The following is a 15475-nucleotide window of genomic DNA, read 5'->3' as shown; positions in this document are numbered from 1 at the left end:
TCTCTCCCAGGTATGTTTTCTTCCTGGACGTCCACGAAGAAAACATACCTGGGAGAGAAAGAAAAAAAAGAATCTCGGGAAAAAAACGGCGCATAAATTTCTCCGAACACAAAGAACAACCAAATGAGGCTAGAAGCAGCCGCTACCGCAGCAGAAGCTCCGCGTAAGAAAATGCACGCAGTACGCAAACTGACCTGGCAAGCGTCGCTGCACAGTGCTCGCGCATTGGACGCGATCCGCTAAGGGTTTTGTCAAGGAGAAGCCCGCCCTCTTCAGCATCTTCAGTTTTGTCAATGCTCTTTTCTCCTTCATGACTTCCCGGTCCGTCTCTCGTAGTTATGCTTGTGGTGGCGCTCGTCCTCTTATTCCCTTCCTGCTTGTTGTGACCTCCCAGACCGCTGTCGACTCCAAACCCGCGAGACGCCTGGGCAAGCTTCTGTAGCTCAAGCCTCGGACGACCTAGTAGGCCCTGCCACTCAGGGTGAATGAGTGCAAGCTTGATAAACCTTAGCGCTAGTAGCAACGTCTGAGAGACATTCAATCAGATCATTACAGTAACTCTATGTCCAGCAGGCATGGGAGATACCTCGGTTGCATCACCTCAGAAAGATATAGAAGGAGAAACACGAACAGACACCTGAACGCTAGATCCAGTCAGTCTGGGAAGGCACCAGCCTGTCTTAGGAACAAGCACGGAATACGCAAAACTGTCCTAAAAGAAGTGCTGAATCACCATCTATTTGAAGCCAAAAAAGCAAAACCCGAACCGAGATAAAAGCAGTCGACGGCTACGCCGAGACTCCCCTAGCAGAGCGGCTTTCCGCCCTCGGGCCATTCAAGTGATCCATCGAAACAGAGCCGAGATAGCTATTCCAATGAAAATGCTAGCCTCTACGTGTACGACTGAGAAAAGGGAGCACTGCTGTGCAAATCATGCAGCACTCGGGGACGGAGCCTTAGCACACGGCGGCGCCGACGCACAGACTGAGACAAAGCGGCTTCTCTGTTCTTCTAGTCATGAGACCAGATTTACTGGAGAATCCTCTATAAGGCAGGGGTACACCCAGATCATGCGAAGGATAGTAAAGGACGGGGATGGTTCTGCAGACGCGATGCTAACGCCTGTAACCGTCTTAGATAGCAAACGCAGGTGAAGAGAAGTCAAAAGCAACGTCTCCCTCGAGAACAACCCAGGCGACTCATGCCGCCAGCTCACCGATGTATACGCTTCATCAATCACTATGCCTCCCGAGGTGTTCCCCAGGGTACTCTGTCCCTCGTATACTCCACGCCGTCCGCTCTCTGTTGTCCCCACATTATGTAAGACCGCTTGCACGACACGACTAGCGGTTTTTGATTCCTCTTCGTTCTCCGGTATGTCTCCTGCTAAGGCAGCTGAACCGTTATTGCCATCCCTTGTATCCTGCTGCCCACGTTGTGATCGGGAAACCTCGTCCTCTTCTCTCGCCTCTTGCAATGCACGTTCTTTCTGCTTCAAATCACTGTCATCTCCCCCTTTGTTCCCGTCTTCGCACCGTTCCTTCGTCGAGTCCCCCTCGCCTGGCCCACTCCCATCCGTCTGCTGTTGCTTGCTTTCGGGGCCGCCGCTGGGAAAAGCTCCAGCTTGTCCACGATTTCCTCGCCCTTCTTCATCCGCCACACTGACAAGCACCGGGGAAGGGAAACATGCCGCTTCAGTTTCCAGACCCTTAGCTAGCACAGCCAGAGCATCCTCGATGAGCCAGCAAACCACGGATGCCGCTTCGGTGGTGCCGGCATCCGCCATCAAGCTCCCACCGCGTTCTCTCCTAGTATTCGAGTCCCTCGAGCCAGCAGATGCTGTTAAACTTGTTCCCTCTCTTTTCACTTCTTCCATTTCGACCTCTTCAGTCTCCACTCTCCCTGCCTTCGCTGCTGTCTGGTCAGATAGGATCCCGAGATCGAGATCTTGCTCGAGGGCCGGTCTCAACGCTGAAGGTGCCGGGCGCAACGCGGCCAAGAAACAAATGCAGTCGAGGAACGCCACTTGCCACTGTAAAGTCAAGAGAGCTACAGGCCGGAGAGTAACCCACTTCAGAACACGAGTCAGTGCCGATACTGGAAGAGGAAGTGTACATATGTCCTTCTTCTCCCCCCCGGTACTCGACGACACTCGGTCACTCTGGGATTCACTTCTCCGCAGGGGGCCTGGCGTCTGTTGTCCGGAATCACCATCCAGTGCTCCTGCCGTCTGTTCTTGTTGAAAAGACCGAGGCCCCTCATTTCTCCCGGCGTTCTGAGACTGATCACCCGCTGACTTACCAGACCCTCCCCCGCCTCCTAGAGCGCGAAGATTCTCGTCCGCGCCTCCCAAGAGTGCAGCAGCGTCGGTACCTAGAAGACGTGGAAGGAGCAGAAACAGTCTCTGGCCTAATCGTCGACACTCTGTACGAACCTGATACAGATTAGGAATCAGCAGCTTCTCTAGAATCCGGCATACAGCGGGTCGTAACTCTTCTGCGGGCCTCCACGAAAGTTCCGATGTACATACACTACAGAACTGCGAAGAAGAGGAGCAGTCGTCAGGAATGGACTGGCCGTTCATCAGGACTCGAGACCCGCTAGAGCCTTCGCCTTGTCCCGCCATAGGCAACGACAGGGGTGCTGCTGAGCCCTGTCTTTCAGGAAAGGACACATTTTGGGTGCCGTTGGTACTATCACAACTCAAGTCCGATACAGTGCTGCAGCCCCCCGCTCCAGAATTCAATTTCTGCCAGGTAAGCCACTCGCTGCGCTTCATCCACCACGGGGTGTTTGCGGGACGCGAGCGGCGAGAACGATAGGAAACTGGATCAGACTCCGGAATGGGTGGAGGCACAAGCGTCCGGCCGAGGCGTTCAGCCGCCTCTATGTCTGCCTCGCTTGTAACGCTTGAGCTTGACAGCACTCGGAACACAACACCTTCTGCAGCCAGACGCAGACTGCGCAAGAACGTTGTAGGGGGAAAAACGAACCTTTTCATGTCGTCCTCATACTGATCAAACTCTGAGCCATCCTCACCTTCTTTTTCTCCCACTGGAACGTCACATCCTCCCAGCAGGTCTGTCTCACATGCTGTCTGCACTTTAGTTTCCCCCTTTCTTGTTTTACTCTCCTGCAAACGAACATCCATCATCTCCACATCGTCCTCCACATTCGGATCTCCACTACTTCCCTTGCTTTCGTGGACTCGTTTTTCCTCCTTACCACTACCGCAGTCCCCCCATAGAGGAGACGTCTGGATACCAAAAGCTAACTGTAGGAAAGGCAGGCGAACCGGGCCAGCATAACCACAAAAGGCGACGGTGAAAAGAGTGACTAGGCATTCGGAAGCCAGAAGTTGAGCGACAGGAGCATATGCGGCTGTTGCGTCTTTGGATACAAAAAACGCTGCTTCTGCAATTTTGACAAGGTTTCGCTGAGCCCACTCGGGTGGGAGTGTGCGCAGCAGACGGGTAAGAACTAAGCATCCAGCTGCTTTGGCTCTCCAAGATTCTTCGAAGCAAAGGTGTGCATAGACATCGCATAGCGAAGACGCAAAGAAGCTGGATACACCTTCAGAGACTGTGTGGGGTTGAACTAAGATAAAGGTCCGCGCAGCTTCTTCTATAAGCTGAACGACACGGAGGGTTGGGAGAAGACGAGATGGCTCTACGGATAAAGCCGGCTGGAGAGCACGGAGCAAATTGATCGGGTCGATCTGTGAACAAAGAAAGGCAAAGAACATAGGCCAAAAGATCTCCGTACTGCTTCCTCTCCTTTCCTCTCGCCTTGCCAACTGACTGGCCAACAATCCGCGCTATTGAGATTGTGACTCAAATCATGAGAGGACAATACCCTTCGCAGCTCGAAAAAGCAATCTTCGATGCCACAGACACCGTCTTGTTTAACCCCAAACGAATCACAGACCCTAAACTATGCAACGGTCAACAACCCAAGACAGCGCGAGTTCCCCTGAACAACGCGCCATGAGAGAGGCAAGCGGAGCGCACTGAAGAAGTAAGATGAGAGGGGACCTATGAGTGACTTTCATCTCACGAAGACTACTAGGTTCCCTGTATAATGCAATTCTCACACGTTGTCTGCGCGACAACGCTCCCTCAGCTTGCTTTTACCTTTCTTCGGACACCTCGCGGCTTCCACACCTTACAACGGGACTGGAGCTGGCTGTAGCTGTGTCCACGAATGAGGTTAAGGAGCCACTAGCGAGTTCGACAGCGGTATGAAAAGGCAGAAGGCCCCGAGACGCGAAGAAAGAAGCATGCCAGACGGCCAACTAAAAACGGGAGTCACACCGGGAAATCACCACGGGGCACGGAATCCGTCGTGCGAGACAGTCCTTACCTCATGCATTGCAGCCGGGCTGAAAAGTGACGCAGCTGCGGGAGAATAGATCCTGGCCGCGCAAATGAATGCCGAATGTCTAAGAACGCCTCTCAGTATGTCCATTGTACTCAGCTCTCCTACTTCCTCCGCTGCCCCCTCTTCCTCTTCCTCGTCTTCGCCTCCTTCATTGCCCATCTCAACATCGCTTTGGGGACTGCCCAGAATAGTTACCCCGTCGTTCGGTTCTTCGCTCTGTTTGCTCCCTACCTTTGTCGCTCGTTTCTGTAATGTCTCTGATTCTTTTTCATCGCAAGACAGCAGCAGCAAGCCTTTCATCACAACTTGCAAGATTACCTGCTCTGCTTGTCTCTGCGCTCGCGTCCTCAGGGCCGCCTTGTGGCCCGGCAAGGCGTCAGCACATACCAACGTCTCAGCCCCCGAGAAATCCGCACATGCAACTTCGACTCCTTCGGATGTCCCTGCCGTCTCAACAACGGAGTCCAGTGGCGCCGCACATGTTGGCGTCGACGCGGCTGCCGTCTCTGGTTGACCGGAAACCCTTGCCTCAGTATTGTCGTGTTCGAAGAGAGGCCGCAGAGCCACGGTAGGCAGCGCTCTATCTCCTGCAAAGTTTCTTTCTCTCTGTAAATCCCTCAGTTTTTCATACAGAGCTAAACGCTCAAGGCGACTCGAAAGAGCCACTGAGGGTTCTCCTCTGTTCCCGGCTTCGCTCTGCCCAGGACCCTGCTTTTCCTTCTCCCTATGAAGATTGTCAGCCAGATGTTCGGTAAGACGCCGTTGCAGTTCGTGAGCTTTGGGGTCGTCAAATGATCCGCGGGCAGGACATGCGAAGGTCTGAGCAGCCTTGTTTACACATGCTAACCAGAAAGCAGATAAAGGAGTTCGGAGATCGAGGAGCGCAAGAAGAGCCAGTTGCAATAGCTTTGTAGCTTGTTTTCGGTAGAAGAGTGCTATGCACCCTTCGCACACAGAGACACTCTTGTCACTCCATTCCACCGGAGGTTCATCACCTCCCTGCTCACTGTCGCGATCGTTCAATGTGTTTGCAGACTGCCCCCTAGTGCGCCCGCGTTCTTCACCGCCACTCTCAAGACACCTGGTGCCTCTACCTGAGCTGCCCTTCTCTCTCTGCTTTGAACGTCTAACTTCTTCCGCTGATGAACGCGCTGTGTCGTCTTCGTCTTCACTCCCGGAGCTCGATGCATTAGTCGAGTGGGTACCGCTCGACATGATTTCGCTCATCTCAACATTCTGTCCTATAGTTTCTTCTCTATTCCTTTCGTAGCTTCGTCGTTTCAAAGCACTCTTCAAGACACGTAGAGCCTGGCTCACTCCCTCATCTGGTTGGTGAGCCTCAGATTCGGGAGAGGCGCAGGACTGAGTCGTTTCTCCGTGTGCCCCCCTTCCCCTGTTTTCAGCTTGCTTCTTGCAATGCTGCTTACATGCCCGGACGTCCGAGGAGAAAAAAGCTTGCTCCTGCGTGCGTGCGAGGTGGCGTGGAAAGACGAAGGGCGTCAACGGCGGGCTGCCTGCATGATAGAGATACGCGGCTTGGCTAGATGCTTCCGCAGCTTCTAGCATCCCTACGACTACTTTCAAAATCTCGTCCATATCCAGTCCGGCTACCGTGACTGTGCAATGTGCCTCACCGTCCTTATCTTGCCTTGGCTCTGATAAAGCCTCTCCCCCTCGAAATACACCAGTTCGCACCCTGCGGGGAGCGCTGGGGGCTGACCTCGCTTGATTCTCTCCTTCTACCCTAGAAGTATCAAATGGCAGTTTCTTCTCATCGGGTCCTTCCCCCCCACACAGGGCAGCCATACCCCCGCCTGATGACGGGACCCACTGTCTCCCTCGCCTCTCGCCTGCCCCCAGCCATCCTACTGGAGAGCTCAGAACTTTTCCCCGCCTTCGTGGTTCTAGAGGCAAACCTAAAACGAGAGCGTTCCCGAAGAAAGGACGAGGGGAGCACACATGGGGTAACTTCAGAAAAGCTCGATTCTTTCCTCCTAATTTCCCTAAGATTCTCATCACCATCAATGCATGCTTCTCCTGCTGCTGCTGTAGATGAACCCACTGTACAAGGCCACTGGGTCCTCCCATTGCTCCGGCGCCTAAAGCCCCGGCCGCTCCTCCAAGAACGCCTCCGCCTGCCCCTAGGACCATCTGAGGCAACATAAGTAAGAGAGGGCTTCCACCTCCGCCCACACCTCCTCTAAAGCTACCTGCAACATGTCCTCTTTGACCTCCAGCTGCTGTACCACCGATGACAGCTGGAGATAGATTCAGTCCTCCTCCTCCAAGAGCCATGCTAGCGGCTGTCCCTCCTCCTCCACCCCCGGGAATACCGGAAGTAGAGCCGGCTGCGGTTGTTGCACCTACGCCCAAGACGTCTTCTGTTTCTGCTGCTCCAGCCGCGTGGTAGACACGCAGACACGGCAACCGCCAGACAGGAGGCAACGGCCCACAACACGCTGAGGCGAGAACAGGCGACTGTTGCAATAGCCGGACAAGAGCAACAAGTAAGGGGGGGCGTGTTTCCGCTCGCAAGCCGCTGTGGAACTGAGTAGCAAGTATAGGATAGATATAGTCCCCGTGGAGGTTTTCAATCCAGAGCTCAACTGTCCGTAAAGCAAGAGTGACCACCTCGGGATCGCCGCATGACAGAGCAGTGAGGACGGGATGCACAAGGAACGGGAGATGTTGAAGGAGGTTCTTCAAACGAGCTGGTGCCATGAGACAGACTTCAACCCAGAGATTGCGGAGCAGAGGGACAGCCGCGCCTGCCGCACGTTGGAGCGCTAAGCTGGTGGCTAGAAACGCAGGAAGAAACGGGAGGAAGGCGGTATACACACATCCCGTGCGACCAGAAGGTGTCGTCTGACGAAATAAAGCACGGAGAAGGCCTAGAAGCAGATACGGCTGCGGTGTATCAACAGCTAGAGACAAAGCGTTGCGACAGAGCAGGAGCATCTCACGTGTCAAACGCGATTCACACTCCGGCCACGTGACAATCGCCTTGAGGAGGTAACGATAGAGACGTAGGTGGGTGCTGGCTTCGGTCATGCGAGCATAACCTGTGCTTGTGTAGAGCAGTGAATCTTCCCCGCTCACGACATGCGCTGTATCAACTGGCTGCAGTAGCTGCGCATAAGTTCCACTTTTCTCGAGCCTAGGGAATGATGGGAAAAACGATGTTGACGAAGGCGGCGAAGAGGAGATGTCAGCTGGAAAATGAGCGCCTGCCTGCCAGCGAGAAGCAGATTGAGAAGACGAGAGCTGGAGCGAAATCAAACGAGAGAGAAGCTTGACAGCCTCCTCTGCAGCATCCTGTGCATCAAGCGCGGGTGGGGCCCCTAGGGGTGAAGGAAGGCTCGTCACAGTTTGAGCACAACTGAATGAAGACGCAGCCGGACAAGTGCAAGTCGACCCAGCACTCTCTGGAGACAGCTTAGGCCTTGAGCGCTGGTCTCTTGTCGGGAGTGCTGCGCACAGGATATCTTCAGGTTGCGGGGGCGGGATCGAAGAGACCGGATAAACAAACGTCGTGACTGGGGGAGGTGTGGCTGGCCCGGAGAGCAAGCTGTTCGTCGGGAGAAGGCAACGCAGATAAAGAGACGTCCGCAGACTGAACGAGGTCTCAGTTAAGCGAGGATCGCCTACGGGGGAACTTGGTAGGAAAGAAGAAGCGTGTGATGAACCTTCAAGAGAAGAAGCCGGCAATGGAGACGGCAGGCAAGAGGGAGGCGGGCATACCTGAACGGCAGCGAAAACGCGACAGAAATGCAACCCAGAATGTGCTCTCCCTCTTTGACAGAGGAGCGCGCGGCATTGCTCCGAGGCCTGCCTACTACTCTACGAGAATAGCGTATACAGGAATGTATACCAGGGTACGGAAATCGGGGTCTGTTCTTCTGTAACTGCTGACAGGCTCTTTGTTTTCTCTTCTTCGAGATCTTCCACGGCAATGTCCATCTGTCTACGAATGGGTTACAACACGCGGCTAAGCCTACTAGCCGAGTGAGAACAGACCCTGGCCACCCATAGTCTCAATGCATGCCATCTATGCTAACTTCTCTACAGGGCACCAGATGGAAAGGTACCTGCTAATATTAAGATGCCAGAACCAGGTGTGACGAACAATAGAACGGCACCACATATGAACGTTCAGTCACACTACGCACCGTATCTTCCTGCATCCATTGTCGCTGCTCCTGTTGTTGAGGGCCTTCCCACACACTGAAGGCAAGCGCTTCCTCTTCCTCCTCCCTCTTTCTAGTCTCCTCTCCTTCGTCACCTCGACTCTCTCCCTTCTCGGTGGCTTTCCCCTTGCCATAACGTTTGCGTGCTCTGACACCAGCTGCAGCCGCGAGAAGGTCCAGTCTCCTGTCACTCGCTAGCAACGCCTTATCTTGTGCTCTTGATGAGGGCACATCGAAAACATCTGCAAGGAAACGCAACTGTGAGCTAAAACCTGCATATATAGCGGATTTCTCTTCCCATCTATCTTCTATGAAATCTTCCCCGTCCTCGTCGCTTGCGTCCCCTCTCTCAGTACACCTTCCCAAGGCTGCACCCAAGCCACCGTCTCCATCGCTAAATCGGCCTCGGTGTCTCCTCCTTCTCTCCAGCGCGTAACCATGAAACGAGCGGGACTGTCTCCTCCGACCGCACTCTTGCCTAGGCACGACCTGCCCCTCAGCCTTATTCGGAACCTGCGGTGCGCATGCTTCGATCTCTCCAGGAACGATTCGTCGTCCACAAAGCCTGTTGTGATTTGTCTCTCTTTTCATCCCACCTCTTCCAGTCTTTTCCATAGACTGCCGCCAATAACAGCAGTCTGCATGATGACGTTGAGTCGGCGCATGAGGGAAACCCAGCGAAACGAATACACCATCGCCCCCCCTTAGGGCTGTCTGTAGCTCCCCGGCAGCCATAAGTAAGTCACTAACTCCTGCCTCTCTACAAAGCAACTTTGCCGCATCGAACTGCCTGTACACGCGTTCACGATTCGCATCGACGGAGCTTTTATAAGCAAACCTTTGGCAGGCACCGTCAGAGTACTCATCGGTCTCATTTCCACTCGCACTGACTACCGTTTTCACCGGTCCTGGGTTTCCTGAAAGCGCCCTTCCCGTGTCAAATTTGCTCAGATCCCCGCCCGCCAGCGGCGATCGTGAGTATCTGTAGTAGAAAAAAGCCGTTTCTTGCGGGTAGGAGGAATTCCAAGGAAACGACAGAGAGTTCTGCCCTGGCCTAAGGGATCGCCTTTTCTTAGAGTCGCAAGCCGTGAGAAAAGAAAAACCTCGAGGCACACTCGTAGCCTGGTAGGACAAATGTAGATACAGCGGGGAAGAGGGGAGGAGGGGAGGAAGGAGAGCAAATTTCCTGTCACTCAGGACAGAAAGACTCGGAAGAAGAAGGCCTAGAAGAGCCTCGGCGAAGAAGATGCATGTGTGTTGATGAGCAAAGAAAAACTGCAAGCCGTTGATGGTCCCTGGATGTAAGCACGTCAAGCCGTACAGCCGCCGCACATTATGCTGGGCAAAATCTCTCAAGCTAAAAGGATGGAGGAAGGTAAGAGACGACGCAACAACTTCCACAGCCTCCCTCTCTTCTCCCTGTGCACATGACAAAACCAGCTCATTATAACCTTGCTGTTCGGCTAAGAACGCCCGGCAGTCTGAGTTACCTCTCACTCCCCCTCCCGCCCAGGCGCTACTGCAGCAACAACTACAGAGGCACGCAGAACAACACTGACAGCGCCCAAAGACGTTCTCGTTCCTTGTCCGTTTTCCCACCGACTGGAGCGTCTCACAACCCACATCCCGAGGTACTCCACACTTCCTTTCCGGTTGTAACACTTTCTCCGACAGACTTGCCTCACTGTCTCCATAACGAGACTTTCGGTTTCTGTTCTGACAGAATTCTCCACTAGCACAACAGCCACAGCACTCATCTAGCCCCGGAGGTATGGGTGGGGACGCCCATCCAGTCGCTGACGCAGCCTGATCATGCGCAGCCATGGAGGCGGCCTTTGACAGCAGTGCCGGCAGATCCGGAGCTCGGACAGTGAAGCACCCGGAGCCACCACAACGCATACAGGAGAGTAGACACGGGGCAGCGCTATTCGCATACAGACGCCCGTATGCAACAGCGCACATAACGCCATCGAAGAAAGCCTCGGTCACGACTTCCAACTCGAAAAGACTCAGCTCCTCGCCTCGAGGAAGCAGGCGAACATCAAACGCCATGCGCGCCACAGCTGCTGAGGCTGCAGCTACACCAGCACTCACAGCCGTTGCAACTGGATTCGGGCCCGTGGGCTCTGGCGTAATTGCACTGTGCTCGACTCCAGAGTCTCCTCGCCCCCTTCCTCCAGGCAGAGCGCTGGAAGATCCGTCCCCGTCTACCTGTGCACCGAGGGGACCATGCGCGGTGCCAGGGCGAGCACTAGCCGCACTAACGGAGCGAAGCTGCATTGTCTCCCCTCCTTCTAGCCTACTCGACATGCCGGACATTCGCGAACCCCCTGTATTCCGGAGCTGGCTGAAGGCAGTATGCGCTGCATGAGCCGATGCCTCCGAAGCTGCAGCAGCAGCCGCGTCAACTTCTATGCCTAACACAGCACGGTAGTACAAAGCGCATCGGATGCCGACGGCGGTAGTTCGAAGTAAGGCTTTCACTTCCCTTAGAAGATCTGGCAATGGCTGTTGAGCTGTCCTCTGTCCATACACTGAAGAAAGAGCATCGAATGCTGCAGCTCCGAAGGGGCTGGGAAATGGGCTCGAGGAGGTACTACAGACCGAATCCTCATCATTTTCGTGAAAGGGAACTAGAAGAGAAGAAAATGGCGAGAACGGAGGATAAAACGAAGGAGATTCAGACGCGGGTGAAGTGACGGGTGGGAATGCAATTGCCGCGGCTTGGGCGTACAGCTGAACCAAGGCAGGAGAGCAGTTGATAGCAAATAAATACAACCACCATTGCAGTACTGCAGCAAGGCAGAAGAGTAATTGATAGCGCAAAACCATCATTGTAGAACCTCAGGTCAGGATGAAAGCATTCGTTTTCCTTCAGGTTCTGCCTTCAAGCCTTCACATTATTCTTGAGAAAGACCAAGATGCTCGCACCTGCGCAAACACGCGTGTGTGTCTACGGAGCCTCCGGACAAACGAACACAACGAGAATGTCGTAAACTCATATGGGGGTGACCTCGTAACTCAGCAAAGAGAGCTGCTAGTCTCCGGTTCTACGCTGCTGAACAGCCCCCCCATACTTTATTTATGGTGCCATCGACCAGGACAGTTCGACCAACATGCTGGAATCCTCCTCCCGAGAAAGTAAAACGACAGGTGAAGACGTCCCTTCTCATCCGGCTATGCCCCACACGGAGACCGACGAAGCCATGTAAGCGAAGCCTTCTTTCTGTCTGCGCTCAGCACGTAGGTACGCAGTCACGGCCGTAAGGTAGACTAACCCCCGAATCGGCTCATACTTCAATCGATCTCTCCAACTGTGCTGTCATTCTAATACACTAGGCAGTGGCAAGCGACAGAAGGCTTGAAGACATCGCGCTATCGAATTCGATTTAATTTCGCTATGGAAACAACTGCATCGCTTCATCCGTCCGGGTGAAAAGTTTCTCTAGCTCGACATTCATTCCCAGTCGGAGCGGTTGGGACGTAACTTGATCCTTACCTCTGGAATCATCGCCCTGAGAGTCTTCAGAGACAGACCGAGAATCTCAACGGCTTGGCGCAGCAACATTCTGACTGCATCCAAGGCGTCGTCAACTCTAGCTCCATAAAGACCTCCTCGGACATCTCGCCAAGATGTCGCTAGTACAGCTGGAGATATATCAGCCATGCTAGACGCATTCCCCTCTCTTTTCGATCCGTTGTGTCCCTCACTCTCCCCGCTCGCCTTCATGGTGCCATCCCCGAAACTTAGGTACCTTTCGTGCGTGAGATATGGACCGGCTCCTCCTAACTGACGTGGCTCTTGTCCTTCTACTCCAGCAGCAGGCCCGTCTGAACGCGCCGTCGTATCCCCTCGGCGTCCTGCTCGGTATTCGTCGTCATTACGACAGCTGGAATCATACACCTCTGCAACGGCTTCTGCTGCAGCCTTAGCTCCCTGAGTCGCTCCGGCTTGATGAGCCTTCTTCACCCCGACCTCAACGACGTAACTAACAATCTTTACAAGTAGCTGTCTTGTATGCAGAAAAGTTGCTACCGAGACCTTCTCTCCTCCTGGCCCCGTTTCGCCTCCTCCCCCCCCTCCACCTCCGACCCGTCTAATTCTTCCTGAGCCCCCACATCCCAGGCCATCTCCATTGTTCTGACCAAAGACACCTAGACCGGGTGTTATCCCTTCACCTACAGCACCCGTTCCAAAGGCACGAGAGAAGTCACAATTGAAAGCTCCGCCAACAGCACGAAGGAGCGCAGACAGGAATGACGTATCCCACGCCTGAAGATCTGAAGCGAAGGCCACAAGGAGCTCATGAATATTGGAGAAGGCGTACGCACGTAACATGGGAGCGTCTGTGCTACCTGTTGCTGCTGCTAGTTCATTGGTGAGTATGTCTTGTAGATACGGAGCGACAAGCCATCTGAAACGAGGAGAGGATACGAGGAGTTTTAGAGACTCGTGAACGGTTTTCCGTTTGAAAAGAAAAGGTGGGCTGAGCAATCGCAAGAGACGAAGTATCAGATTGGGAAGAGCCGGTGCCGCACCACGGGCTAAGAAATTTGCCAGAGCTGAGACAGCCGCTGCTGAATCATCTGTCGGCGAAGAAGAGACACGAGAAGGAGATGACAAGGGCGGAGTCTGCCCTGAGGCAGATGATGACGTGGAAGCTGAAGACAACGAGAAGGGCGGATTGGGAGCATTCTTGAGAAGGTAACAGAAAAGGAAGAGAATACGTGTTTGCGCGTAAAGGAAGTCATAGAAAACCGTGCGACCCGCTTGAAAAGTTGAAGAACTCCTTAAGCTAGCTCCAGGCCACGGGGACGCCGAGCTTCCTGGAATCTCCATCAGTGCAAAATCGAGCATCAGCTGCAACAGCCTGGAGATTTTGACACGAAGCAGAGCAGAGGACCAAGGCAAACAACAGAGATTAAACAAAAACACAAGGACATGCATGACTGGATGTTTCCACCCTCGCACAGAGAAAGAAATACTCTGCTGGCATATCCCGTGTCTGTGCATGGCGGACTCACCACGGTGAATAGCTTGCTGCGTACTAGATATGCATGTCCACATAGACAGATGGAGATGTAGTACTTCGTGCAGCAGTTCCAAGGCGACTAACTAAAGAGTCCCACAAAGAATCTTGTAACAAGGTGAGGAGCGTCGCACCCATCTTGACTGACGTGACCAAGTGTGACGCTATACACATACGTATATGTCTGCGTACGTATATACATAGATTTATACATGTATACATATGCAAGCATGCGAAAACCCTGCGGGGTCACATTTACAGCACACATGGGAGAGGTCGGTATGACAATTCATCCGGAGAGTGGGAGGTAGGGCCGTTGTCATCAATACCTGGCCACCCGTACTCCTTCGCTTGAGCCCAGATGAAAACAGCAGCCACAGCAGAAAGCCGTAGACGATGGGAGCGACTTCTACCCACCTTCCGTCAAGCATGTGTACTCGTACTACCGATCTTCACAATTAGATCACCACTCCACGCCCATGACGGAGATGCAGATATAATGGCAACAAGGAAACGAGAGCACAACATACACAGAAAAAGCCATCGGGATCAGTCTATCGACGGAGACCATCGGGCTCACACAAACGCAACACCCGCTGAGAGGTCCAGGCGGAACTTTCACATACTTTTGAAGAGGCTGAGGATGCTGTAACAAGACAAGCATCATAGGAAGCCTTGTGCAGAGAGCTAGCAGGCAGTACGCAACATCCCCCGTCACTCTGATAGACAGGGTGGCCGGGACGAGTTGTCCTTTAGCTCGGTCGAGTGGGCCTAAAGGAAGCTCTCCCAGGCTTGGCGCCCGACCTTCGGTTTGGCATTGTTCTGCCTGTCTCTCAATCGCTGCCTTAACACTTATGTACAGCTCAGGAAGAGTGTGGCTGAGCAATTCGGCCGCCAGGGGAAGAGGGGAGGCAGAAAAAGACGGGCTAGGCGACGCTTGATTTGGACTCCGGTTTGAATGTACAGTTCCCGAGCCCATCCGAGAAGAAGACACACGTGCTAGATCCACAAGAACAGAGAGAGCCCTCAAGGCATTCTCTTCGCAATCCGACAAAATCGCCCGGCAGCACGATGAGGCGATAGCCTGTAAAAGTAACAAAAAGAGTAGTGAGAAACAGGTCTCTTCGGGCAGAAAAGAACACACCGCACCGCAGGGGACACCCAAGGAACCTTGACGAAAAGATGAATTTTTGGACACAACCCACGACGCGGTGGGGTCCGGAGAAAGCCAGATATATAGACAATACACACAGAGGCGGTAAACGCAGGCATGCGCGTCTTGTCTCCAGGAGGCCGCGGAGTGGGACTGGGCGGTCAGATGTTAGACACCTGGGCGCCACGGACAGTAACTATTACTCTAGTCTCTGAGTTCTCTTCTGTCCCTGTCCACTTGGACGATGAAACAGATCTGGAGCCTCCACTCGAACACGACTGGCGTGAAGAGACCCCTGTCCCACAGGGACGAGACACACTTCTGCTTAAGGCTGTGCCCGAGTGAAGACATCACATAATAATGGGCCGTTTTCTCCTAGCTACGTTTCGAGAACGGCACATGTCGAGACTTTTGAGTGTCCACAACGGGCCCCCGACGTTAGTCGACGAAAGTTGTAGAGCACGTAAAGATAATTCGTGTGTCTGTCTATCTACCTATCAGTGTCCCTGTAGGGAAGACAGGATGCGACCGTCGATCAACACGTCGCACACAGACACAGAGAACCGTGTACCCCATGAAACATTTTGCTCACAGTTGGCGCATCAGCTGGTCCTCCTCTCTCTCCATGGACTGGTGTATTTTCTCCTCTTTCTTCCTCGCTTCCCTTCATAGCTCCACATTCAATCGCAGCCTGTCTAGTGTCAGCGAAAACCTTTGACAGCTCT

General features: G+C 53.7%; 1 protein-coding gene across 1 annotated transcript; it reads right to left on the bottom strand.

Moving 5' to 3' along the window:
• Positions 1–196: 196 nt before the first annotated feature.
• On the bottom strand, positions 197–15469 carry CSUI_001298 (non-specific serine threonine protein kinase; the record flags this gene model as incomplete). Its single annotated transcript, XM_068061504.1, has 7 exons — positions 15343–15469; positions 14224–14681; positions 12067–13438; positions 8550–11303; positions 4363–8121; positions 1217–3718; positions 197–526 (listed from the first exon to the last, which is right to left on the bottom strand). Coding segments are annotated over exons 1-7 (11253 nt in total), but the record flags the coding sequence as incomplete, so codon positions are not given.
• Positions 15470–15475: the final 6 nt, after the last annotated feature.

The sequence above is a fragment of the Cystoisospora suis genome, assembly GCF_002600585.1.
Source record: "Cystoisospora suis strain Wien I chromosome Unknown contig_509, whole genome shotgun sequence".
NCBI classification, from domain to species: Eukaryota; Apicomplexa; class Conoidasida; order Eucoccidiorida; family Sarcocystidae; genus Cystoisospora; species Cystoisospora suis.
The sequence above is the reverse complement of the archived record's forward strand: the minus strand, read 5'-3'. Positions and strand labels throughout refer to the sequence as shown.